Below are 26,668 nucleotides of genomic sequence, written 5' to 3'. Positions count from 1 at the left end.
AAGGAAAATTGAATGGTGTGGGTTAATAGCACAAAAGTGTTTAATGTGTTCAGCTGAAATGTCTTTGTCTGCTGTTTTAATGGAGGTGTTAACTTGCAATGGGGTAAAGCCTCCACTAAAATAGTGAACAAAGACAATTTCACACTAATGCATTAAGCGTTCCTATGCTATCATCCCACTTTGTAATTGCAAGGCCAATGAGATTTGGAACTGCTTTATAAATTGACAGATTGTGTGTTAAACAAATATCAGCTTCCAACACTAACAGTTCATTTAATAGTAATGGGCAATAAGAAAAACAATAGTGAAGGAAGTGAGCTTTTTGAAAGCCTGGAAAAGTCCTGTGAAAGGATATAACTCTTCCGAAATGAAGTTTATTTTCCACTTGTTTACCAACACACAGTGCGATGACATAAATCACACTGAAACGTATCACTGTATCAACATGATAAATGCTTCTGCTGAAGCTTCTTGCTCAATGAAGAAAATAAAGTTTACCAAATAGTATTCTCATGAAAATACTGTCGTTTAACAAGAGGCATAGGGCTTCATATGACCAATAGAAGATTTTGGACCCAGTATTCCCTTCACTCTGAACTCCTCAGAAGCTTTAAAATACTCCTTTGTCACATTTATCAGGTTAAAGAAGCTTTCCAGTTCTATCTAATTAATCAGTTGTTACTTGTTCCAACAAAAATGTTTGCCAACTGGATTGTGCCAGCTATATTTTAAAGGGGCACCATCTTGGAGCAGAGGTGTTAACCTGCTTTTATTTGAGGGGAGAGCAGGGCCATGTGATTTAGTGATTCATTTAAACAGCATTTTTATTACTACAGGTCAGAAGTCACAAGTCAGGAGTGTGATGGAATACTCCCCACTTGCCTGGATGAGTGCAGCTCCAACAACACTCAAGAAGTTCGATACCTTCCAGGACAAAGCAGCCCGCTTAATTGGCACCCCATCCACCACTTTCAACATTCACTCCCTCCATCACCAGCGTTTCGTGACTGCAGTGTCTACCATCTACAAGATGCACTCCAGCAACTCGTCAAGGCTTCTCCCAAATCTGCAACCTCTAGCACCTAGAAGGACAAGGGCAGCAGGTGCATGGGAAGACTCTCACCTGAAAGTTCCCCTCCAAGTTACACACCATCCTGACTTGGAAATATATCACTGTTCCTTCATCGTCGCTGCTTCAAAATCCTGGAACTCACTCCCTAACAGCACTATGGGAGCACCTTCATCCTGCATGGACTGCAGTGGTTCAAGAAGGTGGCTCACCACCACCTTCTCAAGGGCAATTAAGGATGGGCAATAAATGCTGGCCTTGCCAGCGATGTCCACATCCCAGGAACAAATAAAAAATTTCAGACAGAAAATAATTTTCCAAACACATATTTATTATTTTAAATAATCTAACACACCAGCATTAATGCCCCTGGAAAAAAATTACAAAGCATAGAATGTTTTACTTTAAGTTTGTTTGTTCTTACCTTTTTATTGAACAATGTTTTTCTTTGTTAAAATATGAACATTTGACAGCATCATCAAGGAAACGGGTTTGGAGGAGTTACTGAAACCAATGTTGTAACAGAGTTATCAGGAGAGATGAAACCATTAAATTGGGCGCCTGTGGCAAATCATCTAATTTTGACTTGGTCTGCGCTAAAGCCAAGGAAGTGGCATACAAATTGGCCAAAAATAGCAGCGAACCTGGGGACTGGGAGAAATTTAGAACTCAGCAGAGGAGGACAAAGGGTTTGATTAGGGCAGGGAAAATGGAGTATGAGAAGAAGCTTGCAGGGAACATTAAGACGGATTGCAAAAGTTTCTATAGATATGTAAAGAGAAAAAGGTTAGTAAAGACAAACGTAGGTCCCCTGCAGTCAGAAACAGGGAAGTCATAACGGGGAACAAAGAAATGGCGGACCAATTGAACAAGTACTTTGGTTCGGTATTCACGAAGGAGGACACGAACAACCTTCCGGTTATAAATGGGGTCGGGGGGTCTAGTAAGGAGGAGGAACTGAGGGAAATCCTTATTAGCTGGGAAATTGTGTTGGGGAAATTGATGGGATTGAAGGCCGATAAATCCCCAGGGCCTGATGGACTGCATCCTAAAGTACTTAGAGGTGGCCTTGGAAATAGTGGATGCGTTGACAGTCATTTTCCAACATTCCATTGACTCTGGATCAGTTCCTATAGAGTGGAGGGTAGCCAATGTAACCCCACTTTTTAAAAAAGGAGGGAGAGAGAAAACAGGGAATTATAGACCGGTCAGCCTGACATCGGTAGTGGGTAAAATGATGGAATCAATTATTAAGGATGTCATAGCAGTGCATTTGGAAAGAGGTGACATGATAGGTCCAAGTCAGCATGGATTTGTGAAAGGGAAATCATGCTTGACAAATCTTCTGGAATTTTTTGAGGATGTTTCCAGTAGAGTGGACAAGGGAGAACCAGTTGATGTGGTATATTTGGACTTTCAGAAGGCGTTCGACAAGGTCCCACACAAGAGATTGATGTGCAAAGTTAGAGCACATGGGATTGGGGGTAGTGTACTGACATGGATTGAGAACTGGTTGTCAGACAGGAAGCAAAGAGTAGGAGTAAATGGGTACTTTTCAGAATGGCAGGCAGTGACTAGTGGGGTACCGCAAGGTTCTGTGCTGGGGCCCCAGCTGTTTACACTGTACATTAATGATTTAGATGAGGGGATTAAATGTAGTATCTCCAAATTTGCGGATGACACTAAGTTGGGTGGCAGTGTGAGCTGCGAGGAGGATGCTGTGAGGCTGCAGAGCGACTTGGATAGGTTAGGTGAGTGGACAAATACATGGCAGATGAAGTATAATGTGGATAAATGTGAGGTTATCCACTTTGGTGGTAAAAACAGAGAGACAGACTATTATCTGAATGTTGACAGATTAGGAAAAGGGGAGGTGCAAAGAGACCTGGGTGTCATGGTACATCAGTCATTGAAGGTTGGCATGCAGGTGCAGCAGGCGGTTAAGAAAGCAAATGGCATGTTGGCCTTCATAGCAAGGGGATTTGAGTATAGGGGCAGGGAGGTGTTGCTACAGTTGTACAGGGCATTGGTGAGGCCACACCTGGAGTATTGTGTACAGTTTTGGTCTCCTAACCTGAGGAAGGACATTCTTGCTATTGAGGGAGTGCAGCGAAGGTTCACCAGACTGATTCCCGGGATGGCGGGACTGACCTATCAAGAAAGACTGGATCAACTGGGCTTGTATTCACTGGAGTTCAGAAGAATGAGAGGGGACCTCATAGAAACATTTAAAATTCTGACGGGGTTAGACAGGTTAGATGCAGGAAGAATGTTCCCAATGTTGGGGAAGTCCAGAACCAGAGGTCACAGTCTAAGGTTAAGGGGTAAGCCATTTAGGACCGAGATGCGGAGGAACTTCTTCACCCAGAGAGTGGTGAACCTGTGGAATTCTCTACCACAGAAAGTTGTTGAGGCCAATTCACTAAATATATTCAAAAAGGAGTTAGATGAGGTCCTTACTACTAGGGGGATCAAGGGGTATGGTGAGAAAGCAGGAATGGGGTACTGAAGTTGCATGTTCAGCCATGAACTCATTGAATGGCGGTGCAGGCTAGAAGGGCCGAATGGCCTACTCCTGCACCTTTTTTCTATGTTTCTATGTTTCTATGACATTGACCTCCCCAACAGTTTCCTGATCATGTTGGGGGAGGAGATAGCTCTAGTCACTTGCTATGTTTAGTGATACTGCAAATGCATTCATAAATGTGATTATGATGGCACTGAACATAGCAAGCCATCCTTCCTGAAGTTTTAAATTTAAAAATTAATTAAAAAAAGGAAATATATTAAAAGGATGTTCAAAATAATCCTAATTCTTTGTATTTTTTTATTTTAACATGGGGTGCTCATTTGCTCACTCACTCTTTAAAGGGACATTACACTTGAAGAATCTTTACGAAATAGAGGAATGCACTTAATGCAATCAGTGGTAAGAAGTCTCAATTACCTCACAAATCAAGTCTGTCACTCCTATTTTTCTTCCTTAAAATTAATTTGGTTTGTGCTCATCAGGATGAGAGATTATCAAGGCTGGGGAATATAACCAATGTCCTCTTTTTGTGTACCTGGTGCCAGCATCAAGAACATCCAGCTCAAGGTCGAAACAAAGTATAAATTTACAGCCAACAAAACATTTTAACAACTTTATAATTGCTTGCCACAATCTGAGTCAGTGTGACTTTACCCATTTCCTGGGATGATAAGGTTGTCCTATGAGGAGAGATTGAGTAGACTGGATCTATACTCTCTGGAGTTTAGAAGAATGAGAGGCGATCTTATTGAAACATATAAGATTCCGAAAGGGATTGATAGGGTACATGCTGAAAATTGTTTCCGCTGGCTATAGAGTCTAGAACTAGGGAGCATAGTCTCAGATGGATTTATGAAGGCGGAGTCATATTTGACAAATTTGCTGGAGTTCTTCGAGGATGTAACGAACAGGGTGGATAAAGGGGAACCAGTGCATGTGGTGTATTTGGACTTCCAGAAGACATTTGACAAGGTGCCACATAAAAGGTTACTGCACAAGATAAAAGTTCACGGGGTTGGGGGTAATATATTAGCATGTATAGAGGATTGGCTAACTAACAGAAAACAGAGAGTCGGGATAAATGGTTCATTCTCTGGTTGGCAACCAATAACTAATGGGGTGCCGCAGGGATCAGTGCTGGGACCCCAAACTATTTACAATGTATATCAATAACTTGGAAGAAGGGACTGTGTGTAACGTAGCCAAGTTTGTTGACGATACAAAGATGGGGAGGAAAAGCAATGTGTGAGGAGAACACAAAAAATCTGCAAAAGGACATAGACAGGCTAAGTGAGTGGGCAACAATTTGGTAGATGGAGTATAAAGTTGGAAAGTGTGAGATCATGCACTTTGGCAGAAAAAAAATCAAACAGCAAGCTATTATTTAAATGGAGAAAGATTGCAAAGTGCCGCAGTACAGCGGGACCTGAGGGTACTTGTGCATGAAACGCAAAAGGTTGGTATGCAGGTACAGCAAGTGATCAGGAAGGCCAATGGTATCTTGGCCTTTATTGCAAAGGGGATGGAGTATAAAAGCAGGGAAGTCTTGCTACAGCTATCTAAGGTATTGGTGAGGCCACACCTGGAATACTGCGTGCAGTTTTGGTTTCCATATTTACGAAAGGATATACTTGCTTTGGAGGCAGTTCAGAGAAGGTTCACTAGGTTGATTCCGGGGATGAAGGGGTTGACTTAGGAGGAAAAGTTGAGTGGGTTGGGCCTCTACTCATTGGAATTCAGAAGAATGAGAGGTGATTTTATCGAAACATGCAAGATTATGAGGGGGCTTGACAAGGTGGATGCAGAGAGGATGTTTCCACTAATGGGGGAGACTAGAACTAGAGGGCATGATCTTAGAATAACGGGCCGCCCATTTAAAACTGAGATGAGGAGAAATTTCTTCTCTCAGAGGGTTGTAAATCTATGGAATTCGCTGCCTCAGAGAGCTGTGGAAGCTGGGACATTGAATACATTTAAGTCAGAAATAGACAGTTTCTTAAAAGATAAGGGGATAAGAGGTTATGGGGAGTGGGCGGGAAAGTGGAGCTAAGTCCATGATCAGATCAGCTGTGATCTTATTGAATGGCGGAGCAGGCTCGAGGGGCTGTATGGCCGACTCCTGTTCCTATTTATTATGTTCTTATGTTCTTATGATAAGGGGTCGGCCATTTAAGAATGAGGTCAGGAGGAATTTCTTCACTCAGAGGGTTGTGAAACTTTAGAGTCGCTGAGTATATTCAAGGCTGAGATAGATAGATAGATTTTTGAAATCTAAGGGAATTAAGGGATATGGGGATCAGGCAGGAAAGTGGAGTTGTGGATGATGATCAGCCATGATCTTATTGAATGGCGGAGCAGGCTTGAGAGTCCATATAGCCTACCCCTGCTTCTAATTCTTATGTATTTATGTTCTATTTCCTTGTGGCTTTTCTTCACGAAACCATCAATCAGAGCTGCAGACTCACCCAGCTAGCTCTGTGAGCACTATAGAAACTGTTCAAATGCACTTTGATTATGGGCCTTGTAGCCATCAGCAAGGGAATTTCAATCTAGGTGGCATGCAAACCACAAATGAAAGGAAATATTTTTTAAAAATTCAAAACACCACTCATCGTTGTAGATACAAAATATTGTAAATTGATTGAGAACTGACCCCCAAACAACCGTGAAAGTTTATCCTGCAGGTGATCTACAATGTGCCACAGTGCAAAATTATCCTACCAACAGGCCTGTACATGCAAACGTTTAAAGCCATGTTGTTCCAGGACCTGAGCCAATCTAAAAGCATTTAGTAACTATGGAGGCAAGTAATTTTGCCACAATTTAAATCAGATTATACATGTTAAAGCTTCGGCATGTCATCAGTCTTTAGAGGTTACCTGGAAATTTATTACAGGACACGCAAATCCATGGAATCCTGCTGCATGTGACCGATGAGATTGGCACAGCAAGATCCCATTGCAGTCAGGCTTGGATCTCACTTGACTTTAAGGTGATTAGCAAAAGAACCAAAGGCAACTTAAGATAAAACATTTTTACGCAGCGAGTGGTTAAGATCTGGAATGCCATTGCCTGAAAGAGTGGTGGAGGCAGACTCAATTTTATCTTGCAAAAGGGAGTTGGACAAGTAGCTGAAGGAAAAAAAATTTGCAGGGCTACAGGAAAGGGTAGGGGAGTGGGACCAGCCGAGAGTCGGCATGGGCTCGACGAGCCGAATAGCCCCCTTCCGTGCTGTAACCATTTGATGACCAACAACAGACGGAGGTTAGAGTGGAACGTCTATCTGTCTCATTCCTGTCTTCAACTGTCAGTATAAACGGGCTGAATCCTGTTTAGCCAGGTACAAACCCACCTTTGAGCAGCTTTTATAACAAGGGTCGGTACACAGTAATGTCACGCAAACTCCAGGCAACATTTCCCCTGATTCCAGCCCCATTCTATCTGAGGCTTTTTTTTTGCTATTCTATCCATTCCATTGAGTCACTTTGCTTGTCTGGTGAGCTCCACTCTGCTCAGTGTGTTCCTGTCACTCTGCCCATCACATCAGCCCCATTCTCCTCTCATTCCACTTGCTGCTCATAATCATTCTGCTCCTTCTGTCTGTCATTTAAACTGTTTAACCAGAGAAAGTAGTTGGATACGCACACACACAGCTCTGACTGCAAGTTTGCAATAGCTGATTTATGTGCACAATTTCCCACGTATGCACACGCGCAGCTTCACAGTATGACGAGTCAGCGAAGTATCTCGAAAGAGAACTAGGAATGTAAAGAGCGCTGCCCAGCTCAAACAGGCTGTGCGGATTATACTGCCAAAGTTGGAGTAAGGACTTGGTCAGTTGTCAATTTGGAACACACTGGGGCACGCTGATGATATGCACGCATGGCGGCAATAGTTTCTCAGTCACGTTCTTCTGCACAAGTAGATTTCACTATGAATTAATTCCGAAGCTACATCTCCCAATCCACTGCGTCATACAGTTGTGTGCATTAAAATAAAGACTTGCATTTATATAGTGCCTTTCATGATCGTCGGGTGTCTCGAAGTGCTTTACTGCCAATTAAGTACTTTTGGAGTGTAGTCACTTGTAATGTAGGAAACGCGGCAGCCAATTTGGGCACAGCAAGCTCCCACAAATAGCAATGTGATAATGACCAGATAATCTGTTTTTATCATGTTGATTGAGGGATAAATATTGGCCAGAAGACCAGGAATAATGCCCCTGCTCTTCTTCGAAATAGTGCCCTGGGATCTTTTATGTACACCTGAGAGAGTAGACGGTTTAACACCTTAGTTGACACCTTTGACAGAGCAACACTCCACTTGGGTGTCAATCTAGATTTTTGTGCTCAAGTTCTTGAACCCACAACCATCTGACTCAAAAGCGAGTGTGCTACCCACTGAGCCACAGCTGACACGTAGTCTGTTGCATAACTTGTATCTCATATTGATTTGTTTGGGGGGGTGGGGGCGGTGGTGTGGGTGTTGGGTGGTATCAGGTTAAATATACAACCAGGCACTTGAAAACTCTTTAGATAAGGCATGTAACTGTGTTCAGGTAGTCTGCCAGATAATAGTGGGGAAACAACAAATATTGAGCATGATTTTAAAATAAGCATGAAGCGATGGAAGAGAAAGCGCAAGGAATATCTGGCAATGAGTTTGAGGCAGTAATTCAATCTTGTGGTTTATGACATCCATGGGAACCGCTGGATTGAATTACTGCCTTGTAACTCACTGCCAGTCATCTATTACCCTATGTGTAGCTCACTTAATGGAAATCATATTGGAAGGCAGTTGGTTTTTGAGATACTCGTGAGCATTTCACAAGGACATCACTGTCTCTCACATGCACCCGTGCTTACAGATCAGAGTGACATCAGTTTCTCGCTGCTAGTTTCTCCCAATCATAGAGGTCCTGGATCTAGTTTCACAGGACTGGTGTCACAGTGATTTTCAAACACAGGCGTGAGTGAGAGCTATCGATCTCGCGTAAAAAAAAACATTTCAATATCTTCAAAACCACATACATTCCAAACGTGGGTTTTAGCAAGTTAATTATTTCAATTATTGATACTTCGTAATCCTGATAAGTGAACCAAGCTAAGTTTTTAGCAAAAAAAGCAGAAAATGCTGGAAATACTCAGCAGGTCAGGCGGCGTTTGTGGAGAGAGAAACAGAGTTAACGTTTCAGTGCATTGAAGCACTGACCACAATCAATCAGCTCCACTGGGCAGGCCACATAGTCCACATGCCTGACACGAGACTCCCAAAGCAAGTGCTCTATGTGGAGCTCTATCACGGCAAACGAGCCAAAGGTGGGCAGCAGAAACGTTACAAGGACACCCTCAAATCCTCCCTGATAAAGTGCAACATCCCCACTGACACCTGGGAGTCCCTAGCCAAAGACCGCCCTAAGTGGAGGAAGTGCATCTGGGAGGGTGCTGAGCCGAGAGCATGCAGAAATCAAGCGCAGGCAGCGGTAAGAGCGTGCGGCAAACCAGTCCCACCCACCCGTTCCCTCAACGATTATCTGTCCCACCTGTGACAGGGAGTGTGGTTCTCGTATTGGACTATTCAGCCACCAAAGGACTCACTTCAGGAGTGGAAGCAAGTCTTCCTCGATTCCGAGGGACTGCCTATGATGATGATGATGATAATGTTTCAGGTCGATTATCGACCTGAAATGTTTACTCGGTTTCTCTCTCCACAGTTGCAGCCTGACCTGCTGAGTATTTCCTGCATTTTCTGTTTTTATTTCGGATTCCGGCATCCACAGTATTGCGATTCTATATAAATTTTTAGCAAACGGGTTATTTACTTAATAGACATCGGTTATATTTGCATAATATGACACAACTACTGCATATTAATACATTTTATATGTAGAATAAGCAGAATAAATTATCCCTTTGACAACTCCAGAAAATACCTGGTTTAAAAATAGTACAGATTCACATTATCTCTGCTTCTCAGAGTGTTCTTTACGAACATTGTGTTAATGGACCTAGATTTAGTTCCCAGTTATTCTGGCCAACTTTACATGGTGCTTGTACAGTTAGTTGCCCTCAAAAGGTTAATGTTTCTGGACTGATGCTTCTTCAGTATTCTAATCTGTCAAGCTATGATATTTCTTAGTGCTCTATACATTGTGTGGGCTACAGTGATAACACTTGCATTTAAATAGCACCTTATCCAAAGCATCAAAATGCCTTGGAGCTTTTCACACAATGATTTACTTTTAAAGTGCAGTGACTGTTATTAGATAGGCAAAAGCAGCAAACATTCAGCCCTCCTGCCACCCTCAATGCCCCACAAACAGTTAGATCAGTTTATTTTGGCAGTGGAGTTTTGACCAGTGCACTCGGAGAACCCCCTGGTCTTCTTTGAGCAACGCTATGGGATCTTTAATATCTACCAGAACAGATTCCCACCAACAATGCAACACTACCAAATAGGATAGATGCAAGGGAAGCTATTTCCTCTGGGTGGTGGGGGTGGTGGATCAAGAACAGGGGGATATAATCTTAAAATTAGAGCTAGTGCATTCAGGAGGAAAATCGGGAAGCGTAATAGAAATCTGGAACTTGCTACCCGCAAAAGGCCATAGATTCGGGGTCAATTGGAGGTTTCAGGACTAAGATGCATAGATTCTTATTGGACATGGATATGGGGCTAAAACAGCTAAATAGAGTGAAGGTGCTGATCAGCGAAGATCCAACTGAAGCTGGAACAGGCTAGAGGGGCTGAATGGCCTACTCTTGGTTCCTATGTATTGCACTGGAATGTCAACTTAGAATATCAGCTCAAACTCCTGCTGTGGATGCAAACACAGAAACCTGATAGCAGTCAAACATACTATTAACTGAGCCAAGGTAATACATGTAGTGTGTTGTCAGTGAGTGGAATTACTTCCTTAGTTTGATCATTTTGAATCATTTTGGTAGAAAGAATGAGGTGAGGCAATGTAAACTAAAGGGTACAATTCTAAAGGGGTGCAGGAACAGAGGAACCTGGGGGTGTAGGTGGCAAGGCAGGTTGAGAAAGTGGTTTAAAAGTTGGCGAGAGGTGCGTGGAGAGGCGTCGGGAGTTCGTTGGTGAGGCCTATAAAAGGCACAGCAGGGAGTCCGGGGCCCAGCAGCGGCGAGAGGTGCGTGGAGAGGCGTCGGGAGTTCGTTGGTGAGGCATACTTGTGTAGCTACAGGGAGAGGGCAAAAAAGTAGAAAGAAACAGAAAGTTGAGGTCACAGCCAAGGGGGTAAGTGATTGGCTGGTGATTGGTGAGTAGTTTTTCTTTTTTCTCTTCTATAACAGTGAGTAAACTTTAGCATTGTTGTTGCCTATCTAAGGGTTAAGTCATGGCAGGACAGCTCGGTCATGTGTTATGCTCCTCCTGTACCATGTGGGAACTCAGGGACGACTCCAGTGTCCCTAACGACTACGTGTGCGGGAAGTGTATCCGCCTCCAGATCCTGACGGACCGCGTTGCGGAGTTGGAGCTGAGGGTGGATTCACTCTGGAACATCCACGATGCTGAGAATGACATGAGTAGTACGTGTAGCGAGTTGGTCTTATCGCAGGTGAATGGTCCACAGCCAGATAGGGAATGGAAGACCAGCAGGAAGAGCAGTGCAAGGAAGGTAGTGCAGGGGTCCCCTGTGGTCATCCCCCTGCAAAACAGATACACTGCTTTGAGTACTGTTGAGGGGGATGACTCATCAGGGGAGGGCAGCAGCAGCCAAGTTCATGGCACCATGGCTGGCTCTGTTGCACAGGAGGGCGGGAAAAAGAGTGGGAGAGCAATAGTGATAGGGGATTCAATTGTAAGGGGAATAGATAGGCGTCTCTGTGGCCGCAACCGAGACTCCAGGATGGTATGTTGCCTCCCTGGTGCAAGGGTCAAGGATGTCTCGGAGCGGGTGCAGGACATTCTAAAAAGGGAGTGAGAACAGCCAGTTGTCGTGGTGCACATTGGTACCAACGACATAGGTAAAAAAAGGGATGAGGTCCTCCGAAACAAATTTAAGGAGCTAGGAGCTAAATTAAAAAGTAGGACCTCAAAAGTAGTAATCTCGGGATTGTTACCAGTGCCACGTGCTAGTCAGAGTAGGAATCGCAGGATAGCGCAGATGAATACGTGGCTTGAGCAGTGGTGCAGCAGGGAGGGATTCAAATTCCTGGGGCATTGGAACCGGTTCTGGGGGAGGTGGGACCAGTACAAACCGGACGATCTGCACCTGGGCAGGACCGGAACCAATGTCCTATGGGGAGTGTTTGCTAGTGCTGTTGGGGAGGAGTTAAACGAATATGGCAGGGGGACGGGAACCAATGCAGAAAGGAGATGAGGAAAAGTGGAGGGCAGAGAAACCCAAGGCAAAGAACAAAAAGGGCCACTGTACAGCAAAATTCTAAAAGGACAAAGGGTGTTAAAAAAAACAAGCCTGGAGGCTTTGTGTCTTAATGCAAGGAGTATCCGTAATAAGGTGGATGAATTAACTATGCAAATAGATGTTAACAAATATGATGTGATTGGGATTATGCAGACGTGGCTCCAGGATGATCAGGGCTGGGAACTCAACATCCAGGGGTATTCAACATTCAGGAAGGATAGAATAAAAGGAAAAGGAGGTGGGGTAGCATTGCTGGTTAAAGAGGAGATTAATGCAATAGTTAGGAAGGACATTAGCTTGGAGGATGTGGAATCTATATGGGTAGAGCTGCAGAACACCAAAGGGCAAAAAACGTTAGTGGGAGTTGTGTACAGACCTCCAAACAGTAGTAGTGATGTTGGGGAGGGCATCAAACAGGAAATTAGGGGTGCATGCAATAAGGGTGCAGCAGTTATAATGGGTGACTTTAATATGCACATAGATTGGGCTTACCAAACTGGAAGCAATACGGTGGAGGAGGATTTCCTGGAGTGCATAAGGGATGGTTTTCTAGACCAATATGTCGAGGAACCAACTAGGGGGGAGGCCATCTTTGACTGGGTGTTGTGTAATGAGAGAGGATTAATTAGCAATCTCGTTGTGCGAGGCCCTTTGGGGCAGAGTGACTATAATATGGTAGAATTCTACATGAGGATGGAGAATGAAACAGTTAATTCAGAGACCATGGTCCAGAACTTAAAGAAGGGTAACTTTGAAGGTATGAGGCGTGAATTGGCAAGGATAGATTGGCGAATGATACTTAAGGAGTTGACTGTGGATGGGCAATGGCAGACATTTAGAGACCGCATGGATGAACTACGACAATTGTACATTCCTGTCTGGCGTAAAAATAAAAAAGGGAAGGTGGCTCAACCGTGGCTATCAAGGGATATCAGGGATAGTATTAAAGCCAAGGAAGTGGCATACAAATTGGCCAGAAATAGCAGCGAACCTGGAGACTGGGAGAAATTTACAACTCAGCAGAGGAGGACAAAGGGTTTGATTAGGGCAGGGAAAATAGAGTACGAGAAGAAGCTTGCAGGGAACATTAAGACGGATTGCAAAAGTTTCTATAGATATGTAAAGAGAAAAAGGTTAGTAAAGACAAACGTAGGTCCCCTGCAGTCAGAATCAGGGGAAGTCATAACGGGGAACAAAGAAATGGCGGACCAATTGAACAAGTACTTTGGTTCGGTATTCACTAAGGAGGACACTAACAACCTTCCGGATATAAAAGGGATCAGAGGGTCTAGTAAGGGGGAGGAACTGAGGCAAATTTTTATTAGTCGGGAAATTGTGTTGGGGAAATTGATGGGATTGAAGGCCGATAAATCCCCAGGGCCTGATGGACTGCATCCCAGAGTACTTAAGGAGGTGGCCTTGGAAATAGCGGATGCATTGACAATCATTTTCCAACATTCCATTGACTCAGGATCAGTTCCTATCGAGTGGAGGGTAGCCAATGTAACCCCACTTTTTAAAAAAGGAGGGAGAGAGAAAACAGGGAATTATAGACCGGTCAGCCTGACATCGGCAGTGGGTGAAATGATTGAATCAATTATTAAGGATGTCATAGCAGTGCATTTGGAAAGAGGTGACATGATAGGTCCAAGTCAGCATTGATTTGTGAAAGGGAAATCATGCTTGACAAAACTTCTGGAATTTTTTGAGGATGTTTCCAGTAGAGTGGACAAGGGAGAACCAGTTGATGTGGTATATTTGGACTTTCAGAAGGCTTTTGACAAGGTCTCACACAAGAGATTAATGTGGAAAGTTAAAGCACATGGGATTGGGGGTAGTGTGCTGACATGGATTGAGAACTGGTTGTCACACAGGAAGCAAAGAGTAGGAGTAAATGGGTACTTTTCAGAATGGCAGGCGGTGACTAGTGGGGTACCGCAAGGTTCTGTGCTGGGGCCCCAGCTGTTTACATTGTACATTAATGATTTAGACAAGGGGATTAAACGTAGTATCTCCAAATTTGCGGATGACACTAAGTTGGCTGGCAGTGTGAGCTGTGAGGAGGATGCTATGAGGCTGCAGAGCGACTTGGATAGGTTCGGTGAGTGGGCAAATGCATGGCAGATGAAGTATAATGTGGATAAATGTGAGGTTGTTCACTTTGGTGGTAAAAACAGAGAGACAGACTATTATCTGAATGGTGACAGATTAGGAAAAGGGGAGGTGCAACGAGACCTGGGTGTCATGGTACATCAGTCATTGAAGGTTGGCATGCAGGTGCAGCAGGCAGTTAAGAAAGCAAATGGCATATTGGCCTTCATAGCGAGGTGTTTTGAGTACAGGGGCAGGGAGGTGTTGCTACAGTTGTACAGGGCCTTGGTGAGGATTGTGTACAGTTTTGGTCTCCTAACCTGAGGAAGGACATTCTTGCTATTGAGGGAGTGCAGCGAAGGTTCACCAGACTGATTCCCGGGATGGCGGGACTGACCTATCAAGAAAGACCTGGATCAACTGGGCTTGTATTCACTGGAGTTCAGAAGAATGAGAGGGGACCTCAAAGAAACATTTAAAATTCTGATGGATTTAGACAGGTTAGATGCAGGAAGAATGTTCCCAATGTTGGGGAAGTCCAGAACCAGGGGTCACAGTCTAAGGATAAGGGGTAAGCCATTTAGGACCGAGATGAGGAGAAACTTCTTCACCCAGAGAGTGGTGAACCTGTGGAATTCTCTACCACAGAAAGTTGTTGAGGCCAATTCACTAAATATATTCAAAAAGGAGTTAGATGTAGTCCTTACTACTAGGGGGATCAAGGGGTATGGTGAGAAAGCAGGAATGGGGTAATGAAGTTACATGTTCAACCATGAACTCATTGAATGGCGGTGCAGGCTAGAAGGGCCGAATGGCCTACTCCTGCACCTATTTTCTATGTTTCTATGTTTCTATGTTAAAAAAAGCATACAGGATCCTGGGTTTCATGAACAGAGGTGTCGAGTACAAAAGCAAGGAAGTTATAATGAACCTTTATAAAACACGGGTTCGGCCTCAACTGGAGTATTGTGTCCAATTCTGGGCACCGCACTTTAGGAAGGATGTGAGGGTGCAGAGAAGATTTACGAGAATGATTCCTAGGAATGAGGGACTTCAGTTATATGGTTAGACTGGAGAAGCTGGGGTTATTCTCCTTAAAGCAGAGAAGGTTGAGAGGAGATTTGATAGAGGTGTTCAAAATCATGAGGGGTCTGGACTGAGTCGATAGAGAGAAACTGTTCCCATTGGCAGAAGGGTCGAGAACCAGAGGACACAGATTTAAAGGTGATTGGCAAAAGAACCAAAGGTGACATGAGGAAAAAGAAAATTTATGCAGGGAGTGGTTAGGATCTGGAATGCACTGCCTGAAAGGGTGGTGGAGACAGACTCAATCACGGCTTTCAAAAGGGAGTTAAATAAGTAGCTGAAAGAAAAATAATTCAGGGCTACGGGAAAGGGCGGGAGAATGGAACTAGCTGAAGTGCTCTTGCAGAGAGCCGGCACGGGCTCGACGGGCCGTATGGACTCCTTCTGTGCTGTAACCATTCAGTGTTAATGATTTCCTCTTGGTTTGTGGAACTCTGCGCCAGTTAAATGACCAAATGACGCTCACTTCCTTTCTTTGGTCATTAAAAGGAAAAAGTGACAGGGCTGGCTTTAAGTTCTTACTGAAATTTACTGTGCTGCGGGGTGGGGAATCGGAAATGATACTCTCATTAAACAAGTCAAGGCAGGAGAAGAAAATGTCACTTTGGCTAGTACTCGGTCCTGGTTAATTTGCTCAGTTGGATTTCTGAAAAAAAAAGGAATAATCATCATCATAATAATAAAGTTCCGATGAAGGATTCACACCTGAACTGTCAACTTATCTGTTCTCTCCTCGACTGCTGCGCTGACCTGCTGAGCGTATGCAGACTGGTTTTGTAAGAATAAACGGGATTATTCTGCACTTCCAGGCACCGCAGGTCCGACTGCGCAGCACAATCTTTCTTAAATTGACTGCGTGCCCGTTAATAACCTGTAATATAAAATTGGGGGGAAGGTGACTGGCACCCTGTTAGAAATGGGCCAGAGCTAGCACAGACACGGAAGGCCTGTGGTTATCAGGGGTACGTGTCAGCTTCTTTATCTTTCTCTTTTTTTGTTGAAATGTAAAGAGGGCAAAAAAAAGTGTTTACTGCCAAAAAAAAATCTATGTGGAAACGATCGTGCTCAGCCCCGGGCAGCAATTGTGTCCCCTGTTGGTTAACAAGGCTGGATGAGATGTTGCTCTGTGCAGGTCTGTATTCCTGTTCCAAGCCTGCCCGGTTTATGGAGCCGTGCGGTTCAGGAGCGAGTAAGCAGTAACAGGACCATAAATGGTGCGACGGTCGGTGGCGACTCCTGACTGCCGGCCAACATTAATGCCGGATTGCAGTTGAGGCGAGGTTTCGAAATATACACCAATTTGTTTTCAAATCAATTTTTCCTTGCTATTTTTCCACGCAAAGCTTATTTCCCGTCATCTCGGCAGCTCTCGGTGCAAACAGAATAATGCGAGGGAAAAGAAATTCACAAGTCGCTGGATATAGACTATACCCAGCTTTATTGAACGAGATATGACGACTTCTGCTTCGTGTTTTGCCCCGTTTATTAAAACAGATGATAAGCAACTTGGTTGACCTTAAATAGACTCACTGTTTACTGCACAACGGCAGGAAACCTCTCGGAGGTAGTATTTCACCTGAATTACTTGTACTCCATCCACACTAAAGAACCGTCACCTTCCCAGATAAATTGTATTCGGACTGGTTAGCTGAATAACAAACAGCTCTGGCAAGCCACAAGTCCACAAAATTAAAGGATTTGTGGACTATCGGAACAGTCCGACTTTTGAGCCAACTCTCATACCACTGTACATGCTGCACCGATGCGCTTTTATCATTGCAAACAATTTTATTTTACCTAGACTCAGACGGACCAATGTTATTTTTTTTTAATTTGCTGATTGGTTAATTGTGCACAGTCGAGTTATGAAACGCAAATAAGCAGAACATTCTATTTGTGTTTTCACAATAGGTGTACAATATTTGTTTTGGCAAGGATCTGAATTGTTGCTTTAAAAACTGTACCTGTTTTGTAAATAGAATCCTCATTCTGTTTCAGTTACAAATGATTTACATAGGAATAGCTGCCACTTAGCTTAAATCTAATTTTCAAAGCAAGGGTTCAATTTAAAAAATAAACACGAAACATTGGAAATATTTAGTCAAACACAATGACATGACACCCAAGAAGCAGTACTCCAGCCAAATCCCACCAGAATCTATTATTGCAGCTGTCACGACAGGCTTGCTAGGTTGTTGTACTGACTTTCCTCACTTTCATTGCCTGCTTTTATGGCATGGATTTAAGAGCGCCGAGTGAGATACACAGGCTAAATAATCAGGAAGTATTCAATACGATTTATTTGCTGGAAATGAGTCATATTCCACCGTATTCCACAATTCCTAATTTCTTATTTTGACCTTGAACCTACGCCGTGGAAAGCTTAGCACGCTTAAAAAATGCAAGTCCTTCTTCTGCTGTGTTGACGGAGGTGTTAAACATACGACTTATGTCTCTTAAAATAGCGAATAAAAATGTTCATATAAGCCACCTTAAACGTCCCTGCACTTGTATCGCCTGGTGTCCTTCCTTCCAGGATGATGGTTTACATCACCCATTCCCAAAGTAATTCAAATTAAATTGACGAGTGGGACTATTCATTTTAAATCTAATCCATACCGATGGGCGGATCACACACTGTGAAACATTCTTTCTTACAACGGTATCCATTCCGATATATGAGGAAATATTCCACAGGGTGTGGTAAAATTGTTATTGTTGTAAACCACAACATAAATCTAAATGCATCTTAAGCAGTTATGGAAATAAAATAAAAAGGAAATGCATGCATTTATAAAGTATCTCCATTATGTTGAAACATCCCAAAGTGTTTTACACGCTGAATCGCGTTTTGTGCTGCAGTGCCCCGTTATGTACTACTTCTTATCAATAGCTGTAATTCTCTTTATTAAGAGCTCATCTTACTGATACGAGCTGAACTCTTCTGAAGACAGGGGTGGGTGAAAAGGAACTTCAGAAGAGTTTAAACATATTCCTAGTTTGTGTCAGGTAGAGCACGGCTTGCTGTTGGTGAGCGGGACTATTCTGAGGCACACACGCCGCCTCCCACAGCATGTTTAGGGATTGTCCATATTTTGCAATGTCGAGCTGCCTTGTCAAGTGTGCAGATTTCCCATCACATGTTCGCCCTCTTATCCCTAAGGCACGGTTTTTGTGCGGGTGCACCCTTGCACAAGGGCCGTCACCATTCGTCTTCAAGTGTGAACCGAGACGGTCAGCGTTGACAGGCTATTCAGTCAAGGGGGGCAGCACAGTTGAACACGATCCAGTTCTCGCCTAATGACCAAGCACACACACTTTCTGAGCAAGAACAGGAAGGTTTGGATTCACCCACAGTCTGGCTCCACCGATTCCTTTTAGCCCAGTGCAACTCTGAGCCAAAGCACGGCCAGGAACCAACCGAATGGATGAATGTGAAAATCAAATGAAATCTGCACACAATCTGCTTACAGCTGCTGACCAAAAACCATCACATTAATCTGCAACATTTCCTACAGATTAGTCCATCAATACACGTCTGCTTAATCTTAACACATATCCACGTGCTGTGGACAGTCTGAAAAACAGAATGCTTTTAAATAAATGGCATGTGACACTCGCGTCATGCAGATTTGACATTTGAGCTGCATTATTCTAAAGGAAGCTGATCCAACACAGACTAGGCACGAGTGGGGCCAGTCGCAGTTGCCCTCTCCCACCCCCTGTGCTCATAGCCAACATATTCATCTCGTGACAAACTCAAACCGGCATCCGAGTTGCTTAAATTGCTAAACTAAATGGGTTGAAATCTTTCGACAAATCTGTTTGCAAAATATCAGAACTGATGTGGTTAGAGAACTGTGTCCTTTCCGTTTCGACCAGTCATGTTAGAGTGCGCTGATCTGCTATTGATTTTAGGTTGAGATTATCTCTCATTTTCTACAGAATGTTCCAGCACTCTAGTAATGACTGCATTATTGGAGTTGGGATAGTGAATGTCACTTAGACTGGAGCATGGCTTGAGTGGCAAGAGTACCAATGAGGCGTGCTGATGGTAATGCCCTCAATGGTAGCAGTTGATTTGAGTCAGTGAGATCCTAAAATCGCTCTATACCTGTGCAGCATATCTGTTTTCCACCTTCCTGTGTCTAGTTGGTTGCCTGGAGTTGCTGAGCTCACTGTCACCTCCCAGAGTTATGGGGTCGACCATGAAAGTCTTTTGAACATGAGGGCAATTTTTATGTCAGTGCCAGAAAGGGGAATTACATCAAATTTTATGATGAAAATCCTCACTTGTAGCTGTACAGATCAGATGCGAGAAATATTCCACAGAATAACTGTCAGCTGCGGCTCAGGGGGTAGTATACTCACCTCTGAGTCAGAAGGATGTGGGTTCAAGTCCCACTCCAGGGGCTTGAGCACATACTTCTAGGCTGACACTCCAGTGCAGTGCCGCACTGTCGGAGGGGCCGTCTTTTGGATGAGCCACGGTTGGTCCTCAAGAGTTTATTTTGGCAGGACAGATAGGGATGAGAAAGGTCATTCAGCCCATCTTAGAATGATAGAATGAACCGTCTGCTCTCAGGTGGACGGAAAAGATCCCAGGGCACTATTTCAAAGAAGAACAGGGGATTAATCCCCGGTGTCCTGGTCAATATTTATCCTTCAATCAGCATAACAAAAAAAAGATTGTCTGGTCATTATGACATTGCTGTTTGTGGGAGCTTGCTGTGTGCAAATTGGCTGCTGCTTTTCCCACATTACAACAGTGACTGCACTCAAAGTATTTCATTGGCTATGTATATTATATATATATATATATTTATGAAAATATTTAACATTTTTATTGTAATAAACTTATTGAATTAAACTTGGAAACTTTTGCTCAGCTCTGATTTATTGATGTGCATACTTTTCATTTTGATTAAGAGACAATGTAAACAAAATTGCATCAATAACCTCTCCTCCCCACCCATGGAACATGACTGCGACTATATAACAGTTTAGTGGGATTGGAAGCAATTATCAGCATAGGCAGTCCCTCGGAATCGAGGAAGACTTGCTTCCACTCCTGAAGTGAGTTCTTTGGTGGCTGTACAGTCCAATACGAGAATCACAGTCTCTGTCACAGGTGGGACAGATAGTCGTTGAGGGAAAGGGTGGGTGGGACTGGTTTGCCGCGCGCTCCTTCCGCTGCCTGTGCTTGATTTCTGCATGTTCTCGGCATGCTTTCTCGGAAGCAATGGCATGATGTTTAGTAACACTGCAGGGAGCATGCAGAAACCAAACGCAGACAGAGGAAGGAACGTGCGGAAAACCAGGCTCCCCACCTACCCTTTCCTCCAACGACTGTCTGTCCCACCTGTGACAGAGACTGCAAATCCTGCATTGGACTGTACAGTCACCTGAGAACTCACTTTTAGAGCGGAAGCAAGTCTTTCTCGATTTCGAGGGACTGCCTATGATGATGATGATGATGTTTAGTCAAAGCGAACTTGCTCTGCAAACACCACTGAATCCCATTGGGAAGCACGACCGAGTGGAATGGTGAAATTCAACACCATTTCATTTTTTTTTAAACTGGCATTTGGGGGCCACAATTCACTTGCCAGAAGAGTGTGGAATGAGTTTGACCGTGCCCTCGGCTGATACTAAGCTGCAAGGAGAATCACAAAGGGCTCCCAAACAGCATTTAATAAAACTATGCTGAATTCCACTCCGCACACTGGTCATGCTCCTTTGTGAGTCTTTTCAGTGATACAAGTTCACTCTCAGTAAGATGTATCTAGTACAGTCTCTGCATACAACAGTTAGGTTAAAAAAAAGGAGGTATGGGACACACAAGAGGAAAATTATTCAAACCCGATCAGCTCCCTGTGATTTGGAGTGAGGCTGAATGTGATGGGTTTGAAAATGCCACCTATTTTGACCTGTCTGACTGTAAAAAAAATAAACAGTTACACAGAGGCTCATTTTATGAGAGTGCACTCCTGGCCAGAGCTTTACCTGCTGGAAGCACATGTCGAGAACTCACACATGATTTTCAATTCATTATTTTATTAGACGGAAAATCACAGAGAGAATGCTCCCAAACCCTGGTACTCCCCAGGCAAAACTCCCTGTGGAGAGTGCGACTCCAAAAGAAATCCCCCTGACTACATGGATCTGAGGTATAATCTCACCATTTCTGGTCGCCATATTATAAAAAGGATATCGAGACACTGGCAAGGGTGCGGACAAGATTTACAAGGATAATACCAGAACTGCAAGGGTATACCCATCAGGAAAGGATGAACAGGCTGGATCGCTTTTCTCTTGAAAAAAGAAGGCTGAGGGGTGACCTAATAAAGGTCTTTAAAATTATGAAAGGTTTTGATACAGTGGATACAGAGAGAATGTTTCCACTTGTGGGGAAGAGCATAACTAGAGGCCATCAATAAAAGATAGTCACCAAGAAATCCAATAGAGAATTCAGAAGAAACCTCTTTACCCAGAGAGTGGTGAGAATGTGGAACTCGCTACCACAGAGAGTGGTTGAAGCGAATAGTATAAATGCATTTAAGGGGAAACTGCATAAGCACACGAGGGAGAAGGGAATCGAGGGTTATGCTGATAGAGTTAGATGCGGAAAGATGGGAGGAGGCTCGAGTGGAGCATAAACGCCGGCATGGACTGGTTGGGACAAGTGGCTTGTTTCCGTGTCGCACTTCCTATCTAATTATGTGCAATTCTATGTGAAGCTCACTCCTAACATTCCCATAATATTGGCTTCTCTGTAAATACATTAAAGGCCCACCTACTGCTGTAACCTCCAGTCTCAAAACATAACTTGCTATAGTCCCGCCCGCTTGTTGCTTGTTAAAAAGACAATTTTACATTCCACAAGGAATGAAAAAGTTTTGCTTTACTGCCGCTCATAATCGCATGCCCCATTTCCCGCGTTCCCTTCCCTTCTGCTGCCACCCACTGTTGGGCTTCTACCTTCAGAGCAGAGGGGAGCTGATTGCAGACTTGTGTGTCTGACAGGACTTGTGTGTCAGACTTGTGTGTCCTTGTGCAGAACAAGGCTGTTCCTGCCAGCCTTCCCTGCTCACTCAGATGGAACGCTCCCCTGCCACCAGCTCAACGGAGAGCCAGCCAAAGCCGCTCAGCGAGAGCAGGGGAGTTCAGCCATCAGCCAAGGCTTCGAGCGTGAACCTGCGACCCTCAATTTGCTGGGCCACGCTCCACCACTGGAGTATGGCGACAGGATTAATCACCTGCAAACACTGCTGTTTTGCTCCCTGGTGAAGTAACATTTGTCGTGCCATTTCTACAGGTGCATACCGTTAAAAGGCAAAAATCAAATTATACTCAACCTCAAATAACCAATGAAAAAAAGGGAAGCATATCATTTTTGGATGAGGTTTTAAAAGTGTAATAATGGAATTAAAATGTGTTTGGGCGAATAGTTTTTTTTTTAGGGGGGCGGATAGAAACAGAATTGGCAGCATGTAACATCAATGGGTTCTCATTGCCAGCTCCCTCCCTACCACCTGGCCTCATTCAGCCACTGCACCCCGTCCTCCTCCGAACTCCCTCTCCTCAAATCCCTCCACCTCACCACCCTGATTTCAAAAGCTTCCGAAAAAGTCATCTATTCTTGCTCCCCTCCCTAACCCCTGCATTTCTCCCACCTCTAGTGTAACTGGTCTGATGCACTGCTCTCCACACAGGAGGGCTGGAGAAGTTGTATTGTCAGTAGCTCCATGCCTTTTTGTCTACTCGACTGGGGGATATGATCTTCCCCACATCCCTTCCACTTAACTTCATTCCTTCGGTGCTTCCCTTTTTGTCGTTGCTCATATATTCTTTTCGTCCTCTTTTCTGTTCCTTCTTCACCTCCAGAAGATCAGAGCTGAATTAAAAGGTAACCCCCCCACCGCCAAACTAAATACTTCCTGGGAAATACGAGAGCCCTCTGACTCCGTCACACGAGCCCTTTCTGCTTCATACCAGGCGGCGTTATTACCGAGAAGCTTACTCGTGAGTGGAGAGATCACAGAATTTCTAAAAAAGGAACATGGAAATAAATAAGCAGACTGTCCGGTCAGAACTCAGGTGGAGGTTAGCAAGGGAGTGAGTGAGTGAGTGAGTGTGTGTGGATGGGGTAGGGGGGGTTAATCCATAAAAACTATCACTGAAGATAGTGTGAGTTTTGCTAAGTACTTCTCCCAGTCTTTTTATTGCGAGCAATTAAAATTCAAAGCTGTATTTTTACAGCAGTTAAATCAACTGCCGGGAATCAATCAAGGCAACTAGGAGAGCAGCGCCGTTCAGCAAGCCATTTAAAACCCATGGGTGCCTGAATGATTCCGCGCTGGTGAAGGAAAGGATTGTAGAGACCCGGACTGCAAGGTGGAAATGTGCCGCTGTAGCCAAGGAATAAGATGGGGGGAGAGTGCGGAGCCCACTGTACCACCACCAGCCTCGGGCGCACGGATGGAGCTGAGGGCAATTTTTATTTTAATGTCTTTTTCTCTCTCTCTCTCGCGTTCAGCCATCATTTACTAATGCCCTTGATGCAATCTCAAATTGCTGTCATTACACGGATCACCGGGAGTGAAGGGCGATAGTAAAAAAAAAGCTTGGAGGAATTAGACGGAGGATAAAGATTTAATCGATGTAATTTTTTTATCATCAAATCCACTCTTTTCCCTCTTCAGCTGTCAACAGAGTGTGTCGGCGATAAGCGGGGGGCAGGTCTGCAGGAGCCGAGCCAGCCTGACTGTGGGAGAGAGTTCTACCCCCGAACCCAGCCACAATCAAACATGCTCATTTCATTACCTGAGCCACTGCAGGGGAAATGGACGGCCGCCCGGTGTGTTCAGCTCTTAGGTGCGATTTTTTAATCTTACTATTAAATTTTTTCATAGAAATGTAATTTCGAATAAAAAAATCCGACCTGCTCTCACCTCCAGTGCTCATCTTCCCTACACCAATATATTTGTTTCTCTCTCTCCCGTTGTTTTCTCTATCCCTTCACTCACTCAGTCTCTTATTCTCCATCATTAGTTTGTCATTATTAAATCCTTCCTTTCTCCGAGTTACCCCTGCTTTCTAAAGGTTTCACTGAACATTTATTTTTTGAAGGAAATCATAAGAAATGAACAGAACGGAACCAACATGAATTATTGAGACTAAATGCGTTCTGCCCCTTTGAGCTAATTTGAGCAACATTTTGCAGAGGTAGGTATAATTCTACAAAGATCATTTAAAAATAACCCAGGAGGGACTCTTTATTATATATATATCTATATATATAAAATATCAGATTTTAAAAGTAAATCCTGGACATACAATCATTTTACAGCACTACTATTGAACTGGCAGAATACACTCTAAAACACCGTAAAAGTTGATGTGCAACACATCCTGAAGATAGGGGTTAGAATCAGTGAATTAGGAGCACATTGATCCTACCCACAGCCCTCAGTGAGCTCTTTGTAGGACAGCGGTCCGAAGTTTGAGAGATTTTTGCTTCGGCTATAAGGGAATTGTAAACCCGCTCAGTATAAATCACGGCGTATTTTCCTTAAATATATCCAATATATTCCAGAATTTGAGGCATCAGTGTCCCTTCTCCAGTTAATGTAAGTCTACAATAGACTACTTGGACTCGGCGCAACGCAGATTCATAGCAATTGTGACAATATTGGCCAAAACTGCGAGCTTCAGTTCAGACGCGGGTTTTAGGATCAGAGCAGATATATTAATTTAACAACCCGTATAAAACAACGGCTGGGGGTCGGGGTGGGAAGAGGAGACAACTACATTCTTGTAAATTCAATATAGACACAGTTTTCAACTCAGTCCTAGTTATTCTTAGAAACAATTCCTAGAACCTAAAAGGTAAGCTTCGGGGGAACAAGCCAGTTTGTGTTTCCATGACGACTTTGTGCTGGTGTCAAAGCTGCGGTATTTTTCCAATTTGATTTTTTATTTTGTTTGAGATGACAACAAGCAACTTCTCATCTGTCAGCAATAGGTCGGGAGAGATGCACAAGTTGTTTAGAATGACACTCGCTTCTCCCAGAGCTGGTTAACTGTCGACAGTGAAAGCAGCACAAATTGGGGACTCCAGTCAGTCCCAATTTGCCTGGATCAGGATTATTGCTGGGATTTCGCTTGAGAAGTGCTTGGACTCTGTTTGATTGCAATTTCCCGAAATGATGTCTCAACTTAAAATGTCAACTTGCAAAAATAAAACAACCGATTTTGCATTCTTGTCTTTTGAGTTCAGACAAGTCCCCAAATCCAAGGGAGGAAGGGAAACAAGACAACTGTCAACTTTAGTTTTACAACTAGACCGGGTAGAGCCAAGCTACATAAACATTAACTGTCATCGCGGAGGGACGATGGATACAGACACGAGATAGTTGCTCCGAGCATATAAAATGTGATTTATTTAGTAGCCCCACACAACCAGATTGTTCCTTGTGGCACTCGACAATAACGCGCACCGTCATTTATAGTCAGCAGAATGGAAAATACCGCCAGTCAAAAGCCACCACTTATCTCGGTTTTCCCTTCCCCCAGAACCCGTGCAACCCACTGACCGCGCCGACAATCAGTGACTGGATAAACCCTGCTCTCTTCAATTATTCATCAATTACACTTTTATCTAGCGGCTGCCTGGAATATATCATTGTTATCTCCAGCTAATACAAACGTGGCGTGGTGACAGTCTGCCGGCGGAATCCAGCCCAGCTCGGAGATGGCACACGCTCTTTTAAAAAAAACACACACACCAGGAAACGCTTCTTACCTTTCCTCTTCGATCTCCTCCTCCTTCTCCTTTTGAACTTGCATTTAAGCTGGCTGCCCGGAGTTCCCGAAGCTCTGTTGCTCACCAGTACTGATGCCATTGCCGCAGTTTTGAGAATACAGTGCTTCAAGAGTGCCTTTTAAATATGAGTGTGTCTCCTTCCTCTCTTTTCTACTGCACTTTTTTGTCTATTATTTGTGACTTAGTTCCCTCCCCTCCCTTACACTTTCATCCCTTACAGCTCTCTCTCCCTGTTGTCTCTCTCTCTCTCTCTCCACTCTGTTCTTGAAGCTGCCCTTTCCTCATTTAGCACTTGGGAGAGTGAGGTGGCACTGACTAAAGCTGATTTACAAGCCAGTCGTCAGACAGCCCTTATATTCAAGGCAACCACCTCCAGCTTGCCCTGGCGGGCTTTGAATGCAACAATTCTACTTTCTGCTCTTCTGTTAGTTTCTCTCTCTCTCTCTCTTTTGGCACTATCCACTTTGAAGCCAATCGTGCAGAGAAGCTTGTCTATTTGCTACGGCAAATTATAATTAGACCCAATCATGACTGTCTCTTGGCTGTGACATCAACAGCGACCAGCTCCCAACCACCGCCCCCCTCCCTCTGTCAGTTGCAAACTCAGCTCCCATTAGGCTGATGGATGCCCGGGACCTGAAGGCGAGAAGTGCGCTGTAGGGAATAAAAACAGTC

The 26,668-nt window shown here is 44.0% G+C and overlaps 1 protein-coding gene across 1 annotated transcript in view; it reads right to left on the bottom strand.

The window, feature by feature from the left end:
- adarb2 (adenosine deaminase RNA specific B2 (inactive)) overlaps positions 1-26,072 on the bottom strand; it is an 832,900-nt gene extending 806,828 nt beyond the window's left edge. The window contains exon 1 of the mRNA XM_070880093.1: positions 25,973-26,072. Coding sequence (XP_070736194.1) covers positions 25,973-26,072 — 100 coding nt within the window. The remainder of the gene's footprint in view (positions 1-25,972) is intronic.
- Positions 26,073-26,668: the final 596 nt, after the last annotated feature.

Source organism: Pristiophorus japonicus, chromosome 5, assembly GCF_044704955.1.
Source record: "Pristiophorus japonicus isolate sPriJap1 chromosome 5, sPriJap1.hap1, whole genome shotgun sequence".
Taxonomy (NCBI): domain Eukaryota; kingdom Metazoa; phylum Chordata; class Chondrichthyes; family Pristiophoridae; genus Pristiophorus; species Pristiophorus japonicus.
This window is presented reverse-complemented; position numbering and strand designations above follow the sequence as displayed.